At 38.6% G+C, this 21,539-nt stretch overlaps 1 protein-coding gene across 17 annotated transcripts in view; it reads left to right on the top strand.

The window, feature by feature from the left end:
* Positions 1-21,539, top strand: part of PHTF1 (putative homeodomain transcription factor 1) — an 87,128-nt gene that overhangs the window by 51,350 nt on the left and 14,239 nt on the right. For 6 of the 17 annotated variants that reach the window (XR_011259252.1, XR_011259246.1, XR_011259245.1 and 3 more), the window contains 8 exons: positions 1,367-1,495; positions 2,017-2,289; positions 3,467-3,598; positions 4,100-4,186; positions 17,331-17,486; positions 18,566-18,661; positions 19,359-19,484; positions 20,027-20,159. Coding sequence is in view for 7 of the 17 variants with exons in the window: in XM_069601137.1 (XP_069457238.1) it covers positions 1,367-1,495; positions 2,017-2,289; positions 3,467-3,598; positions 4,100-4,186; positions 17,331-17,486; positions 18,566-18,661; positions 19,359-19,484; positions 20,027-20,047 (1,020 nt within the window). In the remaining 10 variants the exon portion in view is untranslated. Of the gene's footprint in view, positions 1-1,366; positions 1,496-2,016; positions 2,290-3,466; positions 3,599-4,061; positions 4,187-17,330; positions 17,487-18,565; positions 18,662-19,358; positions 19,485-20,026; positions 20,569-21,539 lie in introns of those variants that run through there. The other 11 variants (XM_069601137.1, XM_069601116.1, XM_069601128.1 and 8 more) reach the window with 5 other exon arrangements.

The raw sequence follows: 21,539 nt of genomic DNA, 5'->3' as shown, positions 1-21,539 counted from the left end.
TGGAGCCCACACACAACCACAGAGCCCGCGCACTGCAGCTATGACCCACCTCAGCCGCATAATTGAGTAAAATTAGAAAAATACTAAAATTGTTTTTTACAAGTAAAGATCTGATGCCATTTCCCTTACAGTGCTCTAATTGCTTTCTTTTTCCTTTTGGACTATTTGCTTCTGTTTATTTGCTCTGATAAAGTCTCACATGGTTGAGTTGAGTCTCACAACTCAACTGAACTTCTTCCAGTTTCCTCATGTACTTCTGGGTCTTTCCTGAAACACACTTTTCTCCAGCACTCATTCCTTTGGGTCACTCCCTTTTGTCTTTCAGGTCTTGGCTCAGTTGCTACTTCCTTAGGAAGTCTTTTTAATATGCTCCTCTTCCCTTATATTCTTCTCTTCCCTTATCACACTATGCAGTAACTTTATTTAGTCATGTCTCCTTTGTAAGTCTGTAAACTCCTTGATGTCAAGAACCTTGTATCTTGTTCTCCATTTATATCCATAGTTCCTGTTAATAGTAGCTGCTTAATAAATATTTTTTGGCTAAATCAGTTAGTAGATCCATAAATGCTCATCAGCATTATGCTAAGCATTGTTGTAGGAGAAGAAATATGCCATCTGATCTTTTTCTAAAAAAAATAACATGTATTAGTTTGGGGACAAAATGATTTTATGGAAAACAAGTAGAGGGCACTATAAAAGCAGCAGCATGTAATTAATGCAGACTTATCTGCGATAGACTGTTTTGATTGATTCAGAGAAGGGCAATATGAGAGAGACTTGTGGCCATCAGAGAGCACATGTTGATAAAATGGACTTGAGTTGGGACTTGAAGAACGAGACATGACATGGCAGAGGAAAGTGCTGGGCTGTTTTTATAGTGACCTTCTCCTCTTGTGCTTTCTGTGCTTGTCCATGTCTTGGTTAGACCAGAGAAAGGCTGACCTCCTTACCACTCCTGTGATATCTAAGTCCTGTTAGCGCCTCTCCTACTCAACTTCCTCCTACCCCTGGTCTAGTCATGGTGCTATGGAAATACTTTCCTCCTTGATATCCCATGAATACGCCAAGCTTATCCTCACTTCCATATGCTTAGAGGGGGCAGCAACTTCGGAGATCATGGAATCCTACCTCCCATCATCACAGAAGACATACAACCTCTCTCTTCAGGTAAGAAATTGGCTTAGTGAGGAGAAAGGACCAGAAGCCAGCATCGTGGAGGCAGTAATTGGAGTGATGGGCTTTGTGAGAGAGAGAACAGAATGACAAGGCAGAGCACTGGCGAATGTGGCCTGGGAACCAGACCCAGGGAAGCAATTCTAAAGGAGGAAAGAATGAGTGGATGGAAATATTTATTTTTTCTTCTCAGAACCATTTATTCTGGCTTCAGAACTCAAGTCCTGCCTCTGATCGAGTTAGTGCGATAATCTGGGAAGGGAATGAGTGCAAAAAGATGGATATGTCTGTGTTGGAAATAAGTGGCATCATCATGAGCAGGGTAAGGTTTAATAAGTTTTCAGAGTTTTGAAAAGATCTGTTTAATAATCAGCAGCTATTTCATTGCAGAAGGAAATGGCCACCCACTCCAGTATTCTTGCCTGGGAAACCCCATGGACAGAGGATCCTGGTGGACTGCAGTCCATGGGGTCACACAGAGTCGGGCGAAACTGAGTACACATGCACACACAGACAGCTATTTCAGATTGTATTTAATGATCAAAACACTGACTCTGTTTTTAAGACACAAGTCTGTGTACCTTAAGTTTTGTAGCCAGTTGTCACTTGATAGTGTGTTTTTTAATTTGTTACAGAGGTCTCTTTGAGCCTGATCAATTATTCAGGTAGACTTTACAAATATTTCTTATTTGATCCTAACGTCATAAATCTGTACTTCATTTTTATTTGTATTTCTTTTAGAACAGATTTAGTTTATAATAATCTAAATAGTATTTGACAAATACTGCTTCACAACTGCATATAACTGTGCAATAATGATAGCTGTTTTAAATTAATTTCCAGGTTAATGCATATCAGCAAGGAGTAGGTTATCAGATGCTGGGAAATGTCGTCACCATTGGATTAGCGTTTTTCCCTTTTTTACACCGACTGTTCCGTGAGAAGAACCTTGACCAGCTAAAATCCATCTCAGCTGAGGAGATCTTGACTCTCTTTTGTGGGGCACCACCTGTTACACCTATTATTATTTTGTCTATAATTAACTTTTTTGAGCGACTGTGTCTTACCTGGATGTTTTTTTTCATGATGTGTGTGGCAGAGAGAACATATAAACAGGTCAGTAGAAAGCTGAGTAAAATTTCTCACCTCTTTTTTGGTTTATGACATTCTGTTTAGTTGCTTTTGTTGACTTGATTTGTTCTCTCTCCAGAAGCTAACATGGGCAGTGGAGGCTTGATAAGTGGACTTTTGGTATTTGTGGGTTTAACACTTCTGATATTGGCTATTTACAAATAACATGCTGTAATCTGAAATTTTACTGAGCCTATATGTAGGAGTAAGTGGCTGAGCCTAGCTGATTGTTCGCACCTGCTCCTTGATGTGCCTCGATGTGTTTTATATATGTAGAAAGTGAAAGTGAAGTCATGTCCAACTCTTTGCGACCCCATGGGCTGTAGCCTACTAGGCTCCTCTGTCCATGGAATTTACCAGGCAGTAGTACTGGAGTGGATTGCCATTTCCTTCTCCAGGGGATCTTCCCAACCCAGGGATTGAACCCGGGTCTCCCGCATTGTAGACAGACGCTTTACTGTCTGAGCCACCATGTAGAGTGTGTAGCAATTCCAAGGTGAAAATGTTTCTGAAAAATGGCCAAGTGAGAAATAAATTTATTGAAATTGGATAAGAGTTTGGTATTGAGGGCTTATTATATTGGTGATATGTGTAAAAACTACAATTTTTATATGGAAATGTAATTTGGGAGTAAGCTAGAATTTTGTATAAATGTTTGAATTTGTGAAGGTTGGGATTCACAAAGGTCTCCAAGGTGTATTCCTTGAAAATGTCCAGAGTGTAGTATATCAGAAGAATGTGTACATGCATGTTCAGTTGTGTCCAGTTCTTTGCGACCCTTTGGATTGTAGCCCAAGCTACAAGCTCCTCTGTCCATGGGATAATTTAGGCAAGAATACTGGAGTGGGTTGCCATGCCCTCCTCCAGAGCATCTTCCTGACCCAGGGATGGAACCCACATTTTCCGTGTCTCCTGCATTGCAGGTGGATTCCTTACCTACTGAGCCTTTGGGGAAGCCCCCCTGAAGAAGTCACTAAGACAGGAAGTGAAAAAGCATTGTTAATAGCTCATTAATCTGTTGCTACAGAAAGCACATTATACATAATGAACTTGATTCTTTTAATATTTTTTATGTGCTGGGAATATTTTACAATTATATAAGTTTACACACAGTGACGCATATGTACATTCACTTTGTGATTTTTTTTTTAACCTCCTCTAGAGATTTTTATTTGCAAAACTCTTCAGCCATATTACTTCTGCCAGGAAAGCTAGGAAATATGAAATACCTCATTTCAGACTTAAAAAGGTGGAGAACATTAAGATATGGTTATCACTGCGTTCGTTTCTAAAGGTGAGTTTTAACTAACCGTGGAATGTCTGCAGTAATACACAGGAAACATGCTCATCGAAATTTCTGGTGGCAGATATTCACCAGGCTGGATAGTCCTGTGTTCTGGACAGATTATATCAGGGACTGACATCTAGCTCACCTGTTTGACGACAGATTGGGAGTGATCTAGCTGCAGAGCTGGTAGAGCTAATGAAACAAGGGCTTGGAAAGGGAAAAGAAAGTTTAAACTCTTAGGGCAGAGTGATAAGCTGAATTTTGCATCTTTTCCTGACTTCTGGGGAAACATTCCTGCTTAAAATGTGTTAGTGAATCAGTCACACCCTTAACTTGAATGGCATGAATCTCAGAGCTTAACTAAAGTTGAAGATGTCCAAAATATATTAAAATCCTGTGTCAGAAACCTCTTATAAACATTCGTTTTCACACCAACATAGTAAGATTAGGTCCCCTAATCTGTCTCCAGCAGGGACCTAAAACGCTAACCTGTGTCTCACTCTCCAGAGACGGGGCCCACAGCGATCAGTGGATGTGGTTGTGTCTTCTGTCTTCCTACTGACACTTTCCATTGCTTTCATTTGTTGTGCCCAGGTAAGAGTTTCAGATCTATTTCAGGGGAAAGAAGAAAATAGAACTTGCTCTCTGTTTTAAACTAGTTCACTGTATTTAAGTGAATACACTCACACACACGCACACACACACATACGCACACACATACACATACGTAACAGATGTTTGTTTCTGACAGCTCTGGGAACCAGGGAGTCCAAGGTTAAGGTGCCAGGATGATTATATTGAAGTATTCAGTTCAGTTCAGTCACTCAGTCGCGTCTGACTCTTTGCGACCCCATGAATCGCAGCACGCCAGGCTTCCCTGTCCAGCACCAACTCCCAGAGTTCACTCAAACTCATGTCCATCGAGTCAGTGATGCCATCCAGCCATCTCATCCTCTCTCGTCCCCTTCTCCTCCTGCCCCCAATCTCTCCCAGCATCAGAGTCTTTTCCAGTGAGTCAACTCTTCGCATGAGGTGGCCAAAGTACTGGAGTTTCAGCTTTAGCATCAGTCCTTCCAAAGGAATCCCAGGGCTGATTGATCTCCTTCAGAATGGACTGGTTGGATCTCCTTGCAGTCCAAGGGACTCTCAAGAGTCTTTTCCAACACCACAGTTCAAAAGCATCACTTCTTTGGCGCTCAGCCTTCTTCACAGTCCAACTCTCACATCCATACATGACCACTGGAAAAACCATAGCCTTCACTAGACAGACCTTAGTTGGCAAAGTAATGTCTCTGCTTTTGAATATGCTATCTAGGTTGGCCATAACTTTTCTTCCAAGGAGTAAGCATCTTTTAATTTCATGGCTGCAATCACCATCTGCAGTGATTTTGGAGCCCCCCAAAATAAAGTCTGACACTGTTTCCACTGTTTTCCCATCTATTTCCCATGAAGTGATGGGACCAGATGCCATGATGTTTGTTTTCTGAATGTTGAGCTTTAAGCCAACTTTTTCACTCTCCTCTTTCACTTTCATCAAGAGGCTTTTGAGTTCCTCTTCACTTTCTGCCATAAGGGTGGTGTCATCTGTATATCTGAGGTTATTGATATTTCTCCCGGCAATATTGCTTCCAGCTTGTGTTTCTTCCAGTCCAGCGTTTCTCATGATGTACTCTGCATAGAAGTTAAATAAGCAGGGTGACGATATACAGCCTTGATGTACTCCTTTTCCTATTTGGAACCAGTCTGTTGTTCCATGTCCCATTCTAACTGTTGCTTCCTGACCTGCATACAGATTTTTCAAGAGGCAGGTCAGATGGTCTGGTATTCCCATCTCTTTCAGAATTTTCCACAGTTTATTGTGATCCAGACAGTCAAAGGCTTTGGCACAGTCAATAAAGCAGAAATAGATGTTTTTCTGGAACTCTCTTGCTTTTTCCATGATCCAGTGGATGTTGGCAGTTTGATCTCTGGTTCTGCCTTTTGTAAAACCAGCTTGAACATCAGGAAGTTCACGGTTCACGTATTGCTAAAGCGTGACTTGGAGAATTTTGAGCATTACTTTACTAGCGTGTGAGATGAGTGCAATTGTGCGGTAGTTTGAGCATTGTTTGGCATTGCCTTTCTTTGGGATTGGAATGAAAACGGACCTTTTCCAGTCCTGTGGCCACTGCTGAGTTTTTCAAATTTGCTGGCATATTGAGTGCAGCACTTTCACAGCATCATCTTTCAGGATTTGAAATAGCTCAACTGGAATGCCATCACCTCCACTAGCTTTGTTTGTAGTGATGCTTCCTAAGGCCCACTTGACTTCACATTCCAGGATGTCTGGCACTAGATGAGTGATCACACCATCATGATTATCTGGTCATGAAGATCTTTTTTGTACAGTTCTGTTTTCTTGCCACCTCTTCTTAATATCTTCTGCTTGGGTTGGGCCAAAAAATTTGTTTGAATTTTTCTATAAGATGGTACAGAAAAACCATACTAACTTTTTGGCCAACCCTGTGTGTGTGTGTGTATTTACTGTGTCTAAATTTCTCTTGCTATTTTGAATACTTGTTAATTTTTATGACTTTTGAAATGAGAATAAGAGTAAGATCATGGTAACTTAATTGGAAGTTTTTGATTGGTAATAAAGCTATATATCATGATGGATACAAAATAGTGATTTTTCTAACTTCATCATTTCTTCTAATTTTATTATCACTCTAAAGTAGACTTTTCCCCATTTAATCATTCATTCATTTATTATGTTTTGGATTCCTATGTTCTTGTTTTTATCCAATGGATTATAAACTATTACTATATTCTTTTGGTACATAATTGTCCTAGATGTGGCCAGCGGGAGACCCTTAAAGTGCCTTCCTATGTTCTTTGGAGAGGTCCCTGTATATTTTTTGTCTCTATTTCTGTGTTTTCTTTTTTATAAGAATTTGCAGCCTTATTCTATACTTTTCCACTTACTGAGTTTTAATTCTGCGACAGTCAGAGAACATGCTCTGAATGTTTTCAGTCCTTTGAAATAAGTACAGACTTGTTCTGTTATCCAGTACATGGTGAGTTTCATTAAATCTTCCATCAGGTCTTTGAAAGAATTTGTATTCCTTTGTTTTGGAGAGCAGTTTTCCCTCTCTGTAAATTAGCCCAAGTTTATTAGTTGTATGGCTGAAATTTCCCATATTCTTACTCATCTTTTTGGTTTCCTTATTTTATAAACCATTGAGAGAAGTATGGTCATGTCTGCTCTGATGATGGATTAATCTTTTTCTCCTTTTGTTTCTGTCAATTTTTGCTTTATATGTTTTTAAGCAATATAATTGGGTGCATGCAGACTTGGAATTGATATCCATCTCCTTGGTGGATTGACTTTTATGTAATTTATAGTCTTCTTTTTTTCTCAATCCAGGATCACATATTCATTTAGCTGTCATCTCTCATCTGTCATTTAGCTCTTTACTCTCCTTTAATCCTGAATAGTGTCAAGCTTTGTCTGTCTTCATGAACTGATAAAATGTCTCTGTTTCTAATGTATCTTAAAATCTACTCTATTTGATTTTAATTTAACTATACTGTCTTTTGATTAGTTTTTGTATGCTGTATCTTTGTTTTCTACCCCTTTTCCTTTATTTTTTCTTTATATTTTAGTTGCCTTTTATAGTCAGCATATCGATTGCTTGTTTCTTCTTTTTTTGCTGTTATTCTATCAAAGTGCTTTAATATCTTTCAGTTCAGTTCAGTTCAGTCGCTCAGTTGTATCCGACTCTTTGTGACCCCGTGAATCACAGCACGCCAGGCTTCCCTGTCTGTCACCACCGGAGTTCACCCAAACTCATGTGCATCGAGTCAGTGAGGCCATCCAGCCATCTCATCCTCTCTCGTCCCCTTCTCCTCCTGCCCCCCAATCCCTCCCATCATCAGAGTCTTTTCCAATGAGTCAACTCTTTGCATCAGGTGGCCAAAGTATTGGAGTTTCAGCTTCAGCATCAGTCCTTCCAATGAACACCCAGGACTGATCTTTAGAATGGACTGGTTGGATCTCCTTGCAGTCCAAGGGACTCTCAAGAGTCTTCTCCAACACCACAGTTCAAAAGCATCAATTCTTCGGCACTCAGCTTTCTTCACAGTCCAACTCTCACATCCATACCTGACCACTGGAAAAACCATAGCCTTGACTAGACGGACCTTTGTTGGCAAAGTACTATCTCTGCTTTTCCAATGTTGAAAATTTATTTCATTTATTTTGGTAACAAATCTGAGTTTGCTACAAAATATTTTCTCTTTCTGAGCTCTCTCTTTTTTATTAAAATTTAAGTATAGTTGATTTACAATGTTATGTTTAAGGTATACAGCAAAGTGATTCAGTTATACATATTTATACATGTTTATATGTAACTATATATTTTCTTTGCAGATTCTTTTCCCTTATATGGGCTTCCTTGGTAGGTCAAATGGTAAAAAATATGCCTGCAATGTGGGAGAACCTGGGTTCAATCTCTGGGTTGGGAAGATCCCCTGGAAGAGGGCATGGCAACCCACTCCAGTATTCTTGCCTGGAGAATCCCCATGGACAGAGGAGCCTGGCGGGCTACGATCTGTGGGGTCACAAAGAGTTAGACATGACTGAGCGACTAAGCATATAGGTTATTATAAACATTGAGTATAATTCCCTGTGATATATATACTACAGCTTCTTTATCCATTTGTCTGTTGATGGACATTTATATTGCTTCTATGTCTTGACTGTTGTAAATAGTGCTGCAGTGAACATTGGGATGCATATGTATTTTTCAATTGTAGTTTTGTGTGGATATATGCCCAGGAGTAGGATTGGAGGGTCATATGTTGTAACTCTGTTTTTAGTTTCTTAAGGAACCTTCATAATCTCCCTGGTGTTAGTACCAATTTACATTCCCACCAACAGTGTAGGAGGGTTCCTTTTTTTTTACACCCTCTTCAACATTTATTGTTTGTAGACTTTTTTATGATGGCCATTCTGACCGAAGTGAGGTGATAATTTATTGTAGATTTGTTGTGCATTTCTCTAATAATTAGCAGTGTTGATGATCTTTACATGTGCCTTTTGGTCATCTGCATGTCCTTTTTTGGAGAACTGTCTATTAAGATCTTTTGTCCATCTTTTAATTGGGCTAATTTGGGTGTTTTTGTTATTGAGTTGTATGAGCTGTTTGTATATTTTGGGAATAAAGCCTTGTTGGTCTCATCATTTATAAACATTTTCTCCCATTCTGTAATTTGTCTTTTTGTTTTGTTTGTGGTATCCTTTGTTGTGCAAAAGCTTTTAAGTTTAATTTGGTCCCATTTGTTTATTTTTGTTTTTATTGCTATTACTCTAGGAGATGGATCCAAAAAGATATTACTCTGATTTATGTAAAAGAGTGTTCTGCCTGTGTTTTCCTCTAGGAACTTTATATCGTAGTATCCAGTTTTACATTTGGGTCTTTAATCCATTTTATTTTTGTTATAATGTTAGAGAAATTTTATAATTTTGTCCTTTTCCACTTAGCTGTCCGTTTTCCCAGCACCATTTATCAAAGAGACTGTTTTTTTCCCCATCGTATGTTCTTGCCTCCTTTGTCATAGATTGATTGACTGTAGGTCTGTGGGTTTATTTCTGGGCTTTCGATCCTGTGCCATTGATCTTATTTATGTTTTTGTGCCAGTATGTTACTGTTTTGATTACTGTAATTTTGTATTGTAGTCAGAAGTCAGGGAGCCTGTTTCCTCCAGCGTTGTTTTTCTTTCTCCAGATTGCTTTGCCTATCGACATATTTTGTTTCTATACAAATTAAAAACTTTTTTTTGTTTTAGTTCTTTGAAAAATTTCAATGGTAGTTTAATAGAGATTGCATTGAATCTGTAGATTGTCTTGAGTCGTATGGTTATGTTAACAATGTTAATCCTGCCAGTCCAAGAAACCGGTATATATATGTATATATCTTTCCATCTGCTGTGTCATCTTCAGTTTCTTCCATCAGTGTCTTATAGTTTTTGGAGTACAAGTGTTTAGCCTCCTTAAGTAGGTTTATTCCTAGGTATTTTATTCTTTTTGATATGATGGTAAATAGGATTGTTTCCTTAGTTTCTCTTTCTTATCTTTTGTTGTTAGTGTATAGAATTGCAGCAGGTTTCTGTGTATTAATTTTGTATTCTGCAGCTTTACCAAATTCACTGATGAGCTTCAATCGTTTTCTGATGGCATCTTTAGGATTTTCTATGTACAGCATCATATCGTCTGCAAACTGTGACAGTTTTACTTCTTCCTTTCCAATTTGGATTCCTTTTATTTCTTTTTCTTCTCTGAAGGCTGTAGCTAGGACTTCCAAAACTCTGTTGAATCAAAGAAGTGAAGTTGGGCATCCTTGTCTTGTTCTTGATCTTAGAGGGAATGCTTTCAACTTTTCACTGTTGAGTATGATGGTAGCTGTGCGTTTGTGATATGTGGCCTTTAGTACATTGAGATATGTTCCCTCTATGTCCAGTTTGATGGGAGTTTGTAATCGTCAGTGGATGTTAAATGTTGTCAAAAGTTTTTTCTGCATCTATTGAGATAATCATACAGTTTTTATTCTTCAATTTGTTAATGTGTAGTGTATCACACTGATGTGTGGATATTGAAAAATCCTTGCATCTCTGATATAAATCCCACTTGATCATGGTATATGATCCTTTTATGGTATTGTTGGATTCAGTTTGCTATTATTTTGTTGAGGATTTTTGCATCTATGTTCATCAGTGTTATAGGCTTACAGTTTTTTTCTGTGTGTGTGATTTCTTTGTCTGGTCTTGGTATCAGAGTGATGGTGGTCTCATATAGTGAGTTTGGAATTAATCCTTCCTGTGAAGTTTTTGGGAATAATTTCAGAAGGATAGGTGTTATCTCGTTTCTAAAATGTTTGGTGGAATTCACCTGTGAATGTCTCTGGTCTGGGAGTTTTAAAATCATAGATTCAATTTCAGTATTTGTGAATGATCTATTTATATTTTCTATTTTTTCTTGGTTCAGTCTTGAGAGATTGTACTTCTCTCAGAATTTGTCCATTTCTTCTAAGTTGTCTGTTTTATTGATATATAATTGCTTGTAGTGGTTTCTCATTTCTAATTAATTGATGTGGTCCCTCCCTTTTTTTTCCTGATAAGTCTGATTAAATATTTATCAGTTTTGTTTATCTTTTCAAAGAACAAACTTTTAGCTTTATTGATCTTTTCTGTTGTTTTCTTAGTCTCTGTTTCATTTATCTCTGCTCTGATCTTTTTGATTTATTTTCTTCTACTACCTTTGGGTTTTGTTTGTCCTTTCTCTAGTTGCTTTATGCATGAGGTTAGGTTGTTAGAGATTTTTCTTCTTTCCAAAGGTAAGCTTGTATCCCTCTAAGGAACTGATTTTCTGTGTCTGATAGGTTTTGGATAATCGTGTTTTCTTTGTCTCTAGGTATTTAAAATTTTTTTCTCTTTGATTTCTTCAGTAATCCATTGGTGGTGGTGGTGGTTATTTTTATATTGGGGAGAACTCAGTCACATAGCTATACCTAGTTACAATCAAGATTGAGGAATGGATTCTAGCCTGTTCAAATTGAAAGGGGGGGGGGCCCTGTTTGAAAAAGTAGGAAAAAAGTGCTGTTAATGATACCAAAATATAAAGCTTTTACTTTTCTTCTGTGGTTTCTCTCTCTCAATTTGTCATAGTGTTTTTGTTTATTTGTTTAATTTTTTGAAAGTTGTAGTATAATTGCTTTACAGTGTCATGTTAATTTCTGCTGTACAACAGTGTGAATCAGCTCTGTGTCTACATACATTCCACATTGGTTGTTTAGTAGCATGTTGTATAACCTGCATGTGATTGTTTTTTTTTTTTTTCTCTCATGTAGTTGATTTCTAATCTTACAGTGTTGTGGTTGGAAAAGATGCTTGATATAATTTCAATTTTCTTAAATTGGCCAAGGCCTGCTTCAGGGACCAGCATGTGATTCATCTGCGAGAGTGTTCCATGTTCACGTGAAAAGAATGTGCATTCTGCTGCTTTCAGATGGAATGCTCTGTAAATATCAGTTAAGTTCATCTGAGACATGTACACACTGCTGTATTTAAAACAGATAACCAACAAAGACCTACTGTGTAGTACATAGAATTGTGTTCAATGTTATGTGGCAGCCTGGATGGAGGGACAGTTTGGAGAGAGTGAATACATGTATATGTATGGCTGAATCCATTCACTGTTCACCTGAAACTGTCACAACATTGTTAATTGGCTATACCCCGGTACAAAACAAAAAGTTTAAAGAAGTGTCAGTTAAGTCTATCTGGTGTAATGTGTCACTTAAGGGCTATGTTTTCTTGCTGATCTTCTTTCTGGATGATCTGTTTAATGATGTAAGTGGGGCATTAGAATCCCCTATTATTGTGTTACTGTCAGCTTCTCTTTTGATGTCTGTTAACATTTGCCTTAAATATTGAGGCACTCCTATGTTGGGTGCATATGAATACACAGTAGCTACACCTTCTTTGATCGACCCCGTGATCATGATATAGTGTCCTTCTTTGTCCCTTGTAACAGTCTTTATTTTAAAGTCTGTTTTGTCTGGCATAGGTATTGCTACTCCAGCTTTTTGATTTCCACTTGAATCAGTTCAGTTCAGTTGCTCAGTCGTGTCAGCTCTTTGTCGCCCCATGGACCTGCAGCACACTACCTTCCCTGTCCATCACCAACCCCTGGAGCTAGCTCAAACCCATGTCCATTGAGTCAGTGATGCCATCCAACCATCTCATCCTCTGTCATCCCCTTCTCTTCCCACCTTCAATCTTTCCCAGCATCAGGGTCTTTTCCAATGAGCCAGTTCTCATCAGGTGGCCAAAGTATTGGAGTTTCAGCTTCAGCATCAATCCTCCCAATGAATATTCGGGACTGATTTCTTTTAGGATTGACTGGTTTGATCTCCTCGTAGTCCAAGGGACTCTCAAGAGTCTTCACCAACACCACAGTTCAAAAGCATCAATTCTTCAATGCTCAGCTTTCTTTATAGTCCAACTCTCACATCCATACATGACTACTGGAAAAACCATAGCTTTGACTAGATGGACCTTTGTTGGCAAAATAATGTCTCTGCTTTTTAATATGCTGTCTAGGTTGGTCATAGCTTTTCTTCCAAGGAGCAAGCGTGTTTTAATTTCATGGCTGCAATCACCATCTGCAGTGATTTTGGAGCCCAGAAAAATAAAGGCAGCTACTGTTTCCCCATCTATTTCCCATGAAGTGATGGGACCGGATGCCATGATCTTAGGTTTCTGGATGTTTAGTTTTAAGCCAACTTTTTCACTGTCCTCTTTCACTTTCATCAAGAGGCTCTTCAGTTCTTTCCTTTCTGCCATAAGGGTGGTGTCATCTGTGTATCTGAGGTTACTGATATTTCTCCTGGCAGTCTTGATTCTAGCTTGTGCTTCATCCAGCCTGGCATTTTGCATGATGTACTCTGCATATAAGTTAAATAAGCATGGTAGCAATATACAGCCTAGACATACTCCTTTCCCGATTTGGAACCAGTCTGTTGTTCCATGTCCAGTTCTAACTGTTGCTCCTTGACCTGCATACAGATTTCTCAGGAGGCAGGTAAGGTAGTCTGGTATTCCCATCTCTTTAAGTATCTTCCACAGTTTGTTGTGATCCACACAGTTGAAGACTTTGGTCTAGTCCATAAAGCAGAAGTAGATGTTTTCCTGAAACTCTTTCTTTATCGATGATCCAACAGATGTTGGCAATTTGATCTCTGGTTTCTCTGCCTTTTCTAAATCCAGCTTGAACATCTGGAAGTTCATGGTTCAAACATACTGTTGAAGCCTGGCTTGGAGAATTTTCAGCATTACTTTGCTAGCATGTGAGACGAGTACAATTGTGCAGTAGTTTGAACATTCTTTAGCATTGCCCTTCTTTGGGATTGGAATGAAAACTGACCTTTTTCATGACTTGCATGGATTACCTTTTGCCATCCTCTCACTTTCAGTCTAAATATGTTTCTAGATCTGAAGTGGGTCTCTTGAAGACAGCATATATATTGGTCTTATTTTTGTATCCATTCAACCAGTCTTTTTTAATTGGTACATTTAATCTGTTTATATTTAATTATCACTATCTATGTTCTTATTGCCATTTTTAAAATTGTTTTGAATGTGTTTTTGGAGATATTTTTTTTCCTCCTCTCCTCTTGTTCTCTTGTGATTTGTTGACTATCTTTAGTGTTGCCTTTGGATTCCTTTTTCTTTTTTGTGTGTACATCTATTTAGGATTTTTGGTTTGTGGTTACCATGAGGTTTTGGTGTAGCAGCCTATAGCTATACAAAATTGTTTTAAGTTGTTAATCTCTTAATTTCAAATGCATTTTAAATAGCCTGCATTTGTACTCTCCTCCCCACACAATTTCTGGCTTTAATATTATATTTGTGTGTGGGTGGTTTTGTACCTTTACTGGATGAGCCTTTACTGATGAGCTTTTCATTTCATAATTTTCTTGTTTCTAATTGTGGCCTTTTCTGTTTAAAGAAATTGCTTTAGCATTTGTTTTAAATCTGGTTTGGTGGTACTGAATTCTTTTAGCTTTTGCTTGTCTGTAAAGGTTTTGATTTCTCCATCAGCCACAATATAGAGCCTTGCTTGGTAGTCTTGGTTATAGGTTTTTCCCAATTATCACTTTAAATATATCATTTATATTATAAGGCCACACTCCTTTCTGGCCTGCAGTTTCTCCTGAAAAATCTGCTTATAATCTTATGGACATTCCCTTGTATGTTATTTGTTGCTTTTCCCTTGTTGATTTTCATATTTTCTCTGTCTTTAATTTTTGTAAGTTTGATGACTGTATGTTTCAGCATGTTCCTCCCTGGGTTAATCCTGTATGGGATTCTGTACGCTTCCTGGACTTGGGTGACTGTTTCCTTTCCCATGATAGGAGAGTGTTCAGATACTTTTTCAGGCCTTTTCTCTCCCTCATCTCCTTCTGGGACCCCTGTGAAGTGAATGTTGGGGCATTTGACATTGTCCCAGAGGTTTCTTAAACTGTCCTCATTTCTTTTCATTCTTTTGTCTTTATTCTGTTCTGTATCTGTGATTTCTTTTTTTTTTTTTTTTTAAATTTTAGTTTTTTATTTTTTAAATTTTAAAATCTTTAATTCTTACATGCATTCCCAAACATGAACCCCCCTCCCACCTCCCTCCCCATAACATCTTTCTGGGTCATCCCCATGCACCAGCCCCAAGCATGCTGCATCCTGCGTCAGACATAGACTGGCGATTCAATTCACATGATAGTATACATGTTAGAATGTCATTCTCCCAAATCATCCCACCCTCTCCCTCTCCCTCTGAGTCCAAAAGTCCGTTATACACATCTGTGTCTCTTTCCCTGTCTTGCATACAGATTTCCTCCATTCTATCTTCCAGCTCACTGATCCATTCTTCTGCCTCATTTATTCTTCTATTGATTCCTTCTAATGTGTTTTTCATTTCAGTTATTGTATTCTTCAGTCCTGTTTGGTCGTTGTTTATATTTTCTGGCTCTTTGCTAAAAACTTACTGCTCTTTGAGCCATTCTTTCTGAGTTCTTGGGTCATCTTTACGACCTTTACTTTGAACTCTTTATCAGGTAGATTGCCTGTCTCCAGTTCCCTTAGTCATTCCTCTGGAGATTTACCTTGTGCCTTCATCTGGAACATATTCCTTTGCTGTGTCATTTTGTTTAAATTTTTATTTTTTGTTTTGTTTTAAACAACAATTTACTGTTTATTTTTTTATTTTAGAAACTTCAAATTTGGGGCTGCGCTGTGTCCTCATGGCTGCTCGTGGGCTTTCTCTACGTGCGGGGAGTGGGAGGTACTCTTTAGGTGTGGTGTGTAGGTTTCTCATCGCGGCGGCTTTTCTCGTGGAGAACGGGCTCTCAGCACGTGGGCCCTAGCACTTGCAACATGTGGGCCCAGTAGTTGAGGCTCATGGGCTCTAGAACATACAAGCCTCAGTAGTTGTGGCGCATGAACATAGTTGTTCTGAGGCATGTGGAATCTTTCCAGATGAGGGATCAAACCTATGTCCCCTGTATTGGCAGGTGGATCCTCAGCCACTGGACCCTCAGGGAAGTCATCTGTTTTTTTGTTATGTATGTAGTGGATTAGTTACATTTCTTGACCTTGGCGAAGTGACCCTCTGTGGGGGATGTCCTGTGTGTCCCAACAGTACTCGCCCACCTATCTTGTTACCCAAGGGCCAGGGACCAGCTGGTCTCAGGGTGATTTCTGACCTGTGCTTGCAGAATTAGTTCCAGAGGCTGTGGGACTGTGGTTTTCTTGCTTCTGCTATCCCTCTGGTTGTTGAGACTGGTCTACAGGCTTGTGCAGGCTTCCTGTGGGAGGAACCAGTGTCTGCCCACTGGTGGGTAGAATGGTTGCTGGCTCTCTGGTGGGTCAGGCTGTGTCACGGGGCGTGTCTCAACATGGCTGTGGGCTCAGGAAGTGTTTAGGCAGCCTATCTTTTGATGAGTGGGACTGTGTTCCACCCTCTCGGTTGTTTGGCAAGAGGTGTCTCAACACCGGAGCTTATAGGCTGTTGGGTGGGGCCAGGCGTTGGTGCCAAGATCCAAAGCGAGATGTTTACCTCCAGTCAGAGTTCACATCCCTGTGAATACTCCCTGATATGTCAGCTGCCAGCTTTTATGACCCCAGGGAGAGCCACACCACTCCCTCCTTCCCTAGGAGACCCTCCAGCAGCAGCTGGGAAGTCTGTCCCACGCTCCTACAAAGTCACTGCTTTTGCCCTCAGTCCCCTTCTGTGCACCCTCCATGAGTGGAGTTTCTGTTTCCCCCAATCCTGAGGAGCGCCAGCAGTCAAGCCCCATTGGCCTTCAAAGCCAAAAGTTCTGGAGATTCCTCCTTGCAATGCCAGGTGCCTAGGCTGGGCAGCCCGGGGTGGGCTCAGAGCTCTCTTTCGGGAGAACTTTTGTGATATAATTATTCTCCAGTTTGTGGGTCACTCACCGGGGGGATGTGGAATTGGATCATAATTATGATCGTGAGTGTGCCCCTCTGTCATCTTACTGTGGTTTCTTCTTTATGTCTTTGAATGTAGAATATCTTTTTTGATAGGCCCCAGTCTTTTTATTGATGTGATTTTGGTGTGCTTGTGAGAGGAGATGGACTTGAGTTTCTTTCACTCTGTCATGTTATCTCCAGTCCTCCTTGTTTTGGGGGGAAAAAAAAAAAAGGCAAACCAAAAAACTTCTACCTGAAAGCTTGACACATAATAGGCATTTGATAACTGGTGGCTGCTGCTGTTATTCAGATCCTAGAGTGGGGTGAAGAAATGATCCTCAGGATTTTCTAGTCGTGTAAGTGGAATGGGCAGCAGGTTTTAGGGGGCTCTGCTAGTCAAATGCAAATTTAACACTTTGAAAAATGGCCACCATGTAATTGTGAGTGGGCACACTTGTGGTTAAAGAGCTTGGAAATGCATTTGTCTTATTTCACTTATGTTTTCTTCCTTCGTGATTTCCAAATGCTTCCTGTCCCTTATGCAAAGAAGAAAATGTAGGGAAGCTTAGAGAAATTCATAATACTTTGAGTATTAAAACTTCTGCTCTGAGTATTAAAATGGTGGTATCTTGTAAATGTTTTTAAATCGGTAAAGGAGCAATTACAGTAATTAATACAAGTGAAAAACTTACCTTTTTTCTGGTCTTATTCATAGGTACTCCGTGGACATAAAACTTTCCTAAATGATGCTTATAATTGGGAGTTTTTGATCTGGGAATCAGCTTTACTACTTTTCTTACTGCGCTTAGCCTCATTGGGGTCTGAAACCAATAAGAAATACAGCAATGTCTCAATATTACTTACTGAACAGGTATTGACTGGTCCTTGATAGTTTGATTCAGTGGTTAGAAATGGTATAGTAAGATTCATGCAGAAGATTCAGGGTTGAGTCTAGATTCTCTCACTTTCTAGCTGTGTTAGCTTATACCTTACAAGTCACTCTGCAACCATATAGTTGTTTTGTATATAAAATGAGGATACTATCTTCCCCACCTGCTCCCAGGACTGGGTGCTGTGCTTCGTTGCTCAGTTGTGTCTGACTCTTTATGACTCCATGGACTGTAGCCTGCCAGGCTCTTCTGTCCATGGGGATTCTCCATGCTACTTCACAGTATAAAGATTATTTTTGGTGGTGGTAATGGAGCATGCTTTTAATCTCATGTTCTGTGTCAAGCTCTTTAGAGTACCTGTCATTTAAGTATGTTTAGTAAGCTGCTTGACTTTCTTTTCTGTCATTCATAGAATACATTCAGTGTTTGAAAAATACTTGCTCTTTAGTATGTGAGTAGATATGATGATTGAGAAATGTTTCTTATGAATATAAAGTAGTATAGAGTTAGTTTTTTGTTTTTAATTTCATGTTTATCCATAAGTTTTAAAATATATGATATCATTAGTGTTTTTTCTGGGGGGGTGGGGCGGAACTTAGAATTATAGTGAAAAATTCTTACTGTAAGGGAAGAAACAAGGAATTAATAAGTTAAAAGTAGCTCTCCTATCTTCTTCCGTTCCATGAATGTTTGATAAGGATGTTAGAGTTTTGAGGGGATACCAAGATGAATAAGATATAGTTTTTGAACTCAAGGAGTTTACATCTTGTTAAAATTAATATAAAATTTTCATTGTTTTGATAAATTGCTTCATCATCATTTTTTATTCACTAAATAGCCTTTTTCCCCCCCACTGATTAGGGATGGGGGTTGGGTATGTGACATATGCGCTCTGTAAAAATAGCTACTAGAATTTCAAATTTTATTTTAGTTGAAAATATTGCCTTCCAAATCTGCCATATTGAATGCAATATATATGTGTGTGTGTATATATATATACACACGTACATATACATATCTTTTATATGACATTTGCCCTAATCTCTATTCCTTCCCTTAGATTAATTTATATCTTAAAATGGAAAAAAAGCCGAATAAGAAAGAACAGCTTACCCTAGTAAACAATGTGTTAAAGCTATCCACCAAGTTGTTAAAAGTAAGTAATGCCCTGTGATGCATTTTTATTACCATTCAATTAAATCAATGCTGCACTTCTTGGAGAGGACCTTAGTAATAGATAAATGCTGGGTAGATTGAAAATACAGACTTGATAGTTGGGGTTAATGACTCTATGAGAAAAGTTTCCCAACTTATTACCCAAGTTCTAATCATTGCTGTTGTCTGTCACATTTGAAAATTGCATTAAAAAATCACAAATTACATATTGTGTGAATCCACCTTTAAAAACTTAGCTAGTGGAAAACTAGGTGAGAGCCCATTTCAGGTGTTTATTTATTTACATTATTATTTTTAAAATTTTAAATTATTATTTTAAATTGATGTATAGTTGATTTACAGTGATCCACGTGTACAGCAAAGTGATTCAGTTATATATATACATGTGTTCTTTTTCTGATTCTTCTCTATTATAGGTTATTGCAAGATATTGAATATAGTTCCCAGTGCTATACAGTAGGTCCTTATTGTTTATCCATTTTATATACAGTACTCTGTGCTGTTCATTCCAAATTTATCCCTCCCCCTCATTACAGGGTCTTTTGAAGGTAGCTATTGAACATCAGGAAAGAGGTCTTAAGCAGTCATCCTCACCCAAGACTCAAAAAACAGTCTGATAATCACTGATAGCTACTGTGGAATCATGTGTTTCATCTCAGCTCTTTCATGTTTTTTAGGAGCTGGACACCCCATTTAGACTCTACGGACTGACAATGAACCCCTTAATCTACAATATCACACGAGTGGTTATCCTCTCCGCAGTCTCAGGTGTTATAAGTGATCTTCTAGGATTTAATATAAGAGTAAGTGAGATTACCACTCTGTAGCATCTGCCTTATTAGTCTTAAAACTTGCTAGTATGTACAATAATCTTTAAGCTTCCCAGTGTGCATGTGTGTGAGAGAGAGAAAAGGAGAGCTAGTGGGGGAAGGTGGGATGGAGGGAGAGACTGGCTGGCATGGAAATGATTCTTCAGGCAGAGAAGTAAGCATTTGAAATAGACCTTCAGCTTAGAGTTTCTCATTTTATACAAGCACAATAGACTATGCTCTTGAATGGAACAAAAAGTCAAGTTTGAATCTCATGTCAGTTTAATAGCATGGGCTGGGGTGGCCTCTGAGCTAGGGAAATGTACAGAGGCAGAATGAAGGAAAACTAGGCACCCCCATGAGCTGCAGTATAGCAGTTTTGATCCTGGAAATTTTTAATGTTTTTTTTCTCTACGATGTTCTATGGTTGCTATTGCCAGAGTTGATACTGTTTTCTTGTGTAAATGGTTCTTGGCTTACATGTAAGTGTACCTATCAACCCCAACTAACTGATTTTGGTGATTTTCTTTTCTTAGCTGTGGAAAATTAAGTCATAAGCTGAGTCATGTGCCTGGACTCTCTCCCCTTGCTGGCATCAGTGCTTACCCCATTAAGGAAAGAGATGACTGCAAAACCATGAGACACCCACCTGCTTGTTCATACGCAGAGGTGCCCTCAGCTCTCCTAATCTAATGAATCGTGTTTTCAGAGGAACAGATCCTTTTCCAACTGGGCGTGCATGCTAAAAACCTGTATTTTCATGGTTTTCAAATAGTATGAATAGTCAGGAGACTGAAGACTGTTGTGTTATAGTAACTTAAGGGACAACTTTTTAAGTTAGGAAATTTATTCTGGGCATTTCAATGCTGTGACAGTTATATCTACTGGAAATAGTCTTTTGGGTAACTATGGTAGATGCCCAAAGCATGGAGCAAAATCCTATATTGGAAATACGCAAATTCAGTACTTTTCTATTACAGTCTATAGAATTGGATATTTCATTTCTCTATCAAAGAGAGATCAAGTTTAAACTATTTTAGGTTGAACCTGAATAAAAGAACTTTATTGGAGAATTTCAGTTTCTAGGCTTTTTTGTTGTTGAAAGAAAAAGTAACCTTTAAACTGTGATTTTCTGTGAAACTTTGGAGAAATTTTCAATTAGTTTATAATTTTGAAGTTAATCCTAATAACTGTATAGTTGTTGGTGAAACAGTCATGCATATAATATAGCATGTAATTCCGCATAAGACATTTTTCTATGCACACTTGTCCATGTTCACCATCCAGTATGTCTTCCGTTTTGAACCATCTGAGCTGTTTCCCATCACAGTACTAAGTGAAGTGTTCAGTTTGTTGTGCAACTCAATGAATGTATTTAATTCATTACATTACTGTACCCTCAGTAGTCTCAGGCCTTCAGTGTCTATACTGAGCCAAGCTGTGCCATTGATGATTTGGGTTCTCTTATCTGCATCCCCTGTCACACTTAATACATACACAGATGTTAATGAAAACTAATAATCTCCATGTAATTCCTGCTCATTAAGTTACCCACTTTGAAGAATCTCTTGAGGCAAATAGAAAGCACACAGATCTTAATGACAAGACCTTGTGAATATTTGAATGGGAATAATTAAGAAGCTTTTTTATTACATGTGAAGTATGTCCATGCAAAATCAGTGTATCATTTATACATACCCTTATATGGCAGGAAGATTTTTTAGGTTTAAAGATGAATTTCTCGAATCCAGGGATTGAGTTCAGACCTTTCTGGATTTATATCCTTGGCTATGCTACACATTAGCTTCATAGTCCAAGGCAAGTTACTTAACATTGTTGCACCTCAATTTCTTACCTGTGTAATGGGGATAATAACTACCTAATAGGGTTGTTAAGGTCAAATGAGGTTATCATGTAAGGTACTTAGCATGAAGTACTTAACCCTTGGTAAACCCACACTAACCATTTGTAATTACTGTTTAAAACCCTTTAAAAATCTTTTGCTGACAGATTTCCTAACTGTGAAGATAGAAACATAGAGGGCAAGAT

Source organism: Ovis canadensis, chromosome 1 (genome assembly GCF_042477335.2).
Source record: "Ovis canadensis isolate MfBH-ARS-UI-01 breed Bighorn chromosome 1, ARS-UI_OviCan_v2, whole genome shotgun sequence".
Lineage (NCBI taxonomy): Eukaryota > Metazoa > Chordata > Mammalia > Artiodactyla > Bovidae > Ovis > Ovis canadensis.
The sequence above is the reverse complement of the archived record's forward strand: the minus strand, read 5'-3'. Positions and strand labels throughout refer to the sequence as shown.